This window comes from Penaeus chinensis, chromosome 40 (genome assembly GCF_019202785.1).
Source record: "Penaeus chinensis breed Huanghai No. 1 chromosome 40, ASM1920278v2, whole genome shotgun sequence".
In the NCBI taxonomy this organism is placed as follows: Eukaryota; Metazoa; Arthropoda; class Malacostraca; order Decapoda; family Penaeidae; genus Penaeus; species Penaeus chinensis.
The window spans coordinates 21,407,269-21,409,768 of record NC_061858.1 but is presented as its reverse complement, the minus strand read 5'-3'; the positions used below and the strand labels follow the sequence as shown (position 1 = coordinate 21,409,768).

Sequence of the window (2,500 nt, the reverse complement as noted above, 5' to 3'; positions counted from 1 at the left end):
GTAATTGCCTTTGTTTTGTTGTTGTAAGGGTTAACGATGTTTGTTTTCAGTGTATTCGTTATTGTCTTTATGATGGTTTTTGTTCTTTTTATTGTTAGGGTTACTTATATCTTTATTTTTCATTAATAAAGTTGGTTCTTCACTGTTGTTATTATTTCCTTGTAAGTGTTACTATTATTTTTGTTTACTGTCTAGTTGTTACGTTCCACATTAATATTGTCATTTTAAAAATTGTATTGCTTGTTTTATTACTGTCACATACTGTTATTGATAAACATGTTACTGTTAGGAGTATCAGTTATAAAGACCACCACCCTTATCATTATACCATTCTAACCTTATCAAAAATGGTTTCGTATAAATGCAGGAATTTCATATGTATTCAACTTTTTTTTTAAGCAGTAGTAGTAGCACCCAAGTAATTATGCATAGAGAAGGTATGAATGAAAATTAAATATTCAACAATGCAATGTATGTCATTACCGTTTCGATATTGAATCATCATAATCACATTTATATGATGAAGATGCAATATCGAAATGTTATTACACATCTTGTATAATGGAGTAATTTATTCTCATTCATACTTATTATGCATACGCCACAATTTAAGCATAATTAACATCATTCCATACATGATTTCAAATTCCTTAAGTCAATCACATAGCATTATTTTTTCAACCACAGGTTTCCCCAACGCGCTTAAGAATTTCTTAACACAGCTTCAGATGATATTTTCCTCCCACAATTCTTCCCAAATAAACAATTTAATTTTTCTGCCAAAATAACAATTCCGTCCCTTATTACATTTTCTTCCCACAGTCCCTCCAACCCACATGACAATTTCCTCCCACATTTCTTTCGACCCGCATCTGAATATTTGCCCACAGTTTGCCACATGACTTTTTCCTCTCACATAAATATTTCCCTACCGCAGTTGCTCACACATGAACAATTTCTTCCTAAAGTCCCATATCGCATTTTCTTCCCACAGTTTCTCCTACCCACATGAAAAGTTCTTCCCACAGTTTCTTCAAATCACATGACTTTATCTTCCTACATAAACATTTTCCTCTCACAATGCCTCCCACCTAAAAAAATCTCGTACCACAGACCCTCCAACCAATATCACAATCCCCCACAATTTCTCCAACCCACATCACTTTTCCCCCAGAGTTTCTCTAACATACGCTCACTTTCCCCACAGTTTCACCAATCAACACCACTTCCCTCCCCCACAGTTTCACCAAACAACATCACTTCCCCCCCCACAGGTTCACCAACCCACATCACTTTTCCCCCACAGTTTCACTAACCAACCCCCCCCCCCCCCACTCCACAGTTTCTTCAAACCACATCTCTTTTTCCCCACAGTCCCCCCCCCCCCCAGCCCCTTTCACCAACCAACATTCCCCCCCCCGCCCCCTCAGTTTCACCAACCAACATCCCTCCCCCTCAATGTTTAAACAACCCACCTCACTTTCCCCCTACAGTTCCCCCTCTGTGGGCCCGCTTCGAAAGAATACTCGAGTCTCTGAGTGCCAATGTAGCTTACTCGATCGTGTGCGAGAGTGCCGGCTCTCGACCTCCGCCCCTTATCACATGGCGCCTCCAAGACACTATACTTACCACACACACTGAGACGGTAAGTTCTGGTCTCCTTTAATTTTCCTTTCCTGTTTACTCCTCCCTTTGTTTATGCGTTTTCTTAACTCCCTTTTCTTGTTTCTTAGTCTTAGTTTTTTTTTTTTTTTTTTTTTTACTTGTGCTTTTCATACTTTTGTTCTTATTATTTTTTGTTCTTGTTCTTGTTCTTCTGCTTCCTCTTCTTATTCTTGTTTTTCTCTTCTTGTTCTTGTTCTTCGAGTTCTTTTTTCTTGTTTTTATCTTTCTTCTTGTTCTTGTTCTTCTTGTTCTTATCCCTGTTCTTCTTCTTCTCCTCCTTCCACCTTTTCTTCCTCATCCTCTTTCTTCCTCCTTCCTCCTTCTCCTCTCTCTCCTATTTCTCCCTCTTTTCCTACGTTTCAGATTTATTTACATTTCTCTTCTAGTCCTCTTTTTCGTTCTCCGCATCCTCCTCCTCCTCTTCTTACCCTTCCTCTTCCTCTTCCTCTTCCTCCTCCTCTCCTTCTTCTTCCTCCTCCTCCTCCTCCTCCTCCTCCTCCTCCTCCTCCTCCTCCTGCTTCTTCTCCTCTCCCTCTCCCTCTACCTCTTCCCCCTCCCTCTCCCCCTCCTCCTCACCCTCTTTATTACTTCCTCTCCTCCTCTTCCTCCCCCTTTTCCCATTTCCCTCTCCTTATTCTCACCCTCTCTTCTCCACTTCCCCATTTGGTGTAGTTTCTGTGGATGGAAATAGTCCTGAATTATGATAATCCCAAAGGACACGATAAGGAATATTAAATCACGTGATAATGGATAATAAAGATAATAAAGATAATGGTGATAAAGACTCCATGTACCGACCCAACAAAACACGTAAATGGGTTTGTTTATGTCTGTA

At 40.0% G+C, this 2,500-nt stretch overlaps 1 protein-coding gene across 1 annotated transcript in view; it reads left to right on the top strand.

Moving 5' to 3' along the window:
- Positions 1-2,500, top strand: part of LOC125047151 (nephrin-like) — a 129,932-nt gene that overhangs the window by 116,163 nt on the left and 11,269 nt on the right. Inside the window, exon 5 of the mRNA XM_047645269.1 lies at positions 1,494-1,645. Coding sequence (XP_047501225.1) covers positions 1,494-1,645 — 152 coding nt within the window. The remainder of the gene's footprint in view (positions 1-1,493; positions 1,646-2,500) is intronic.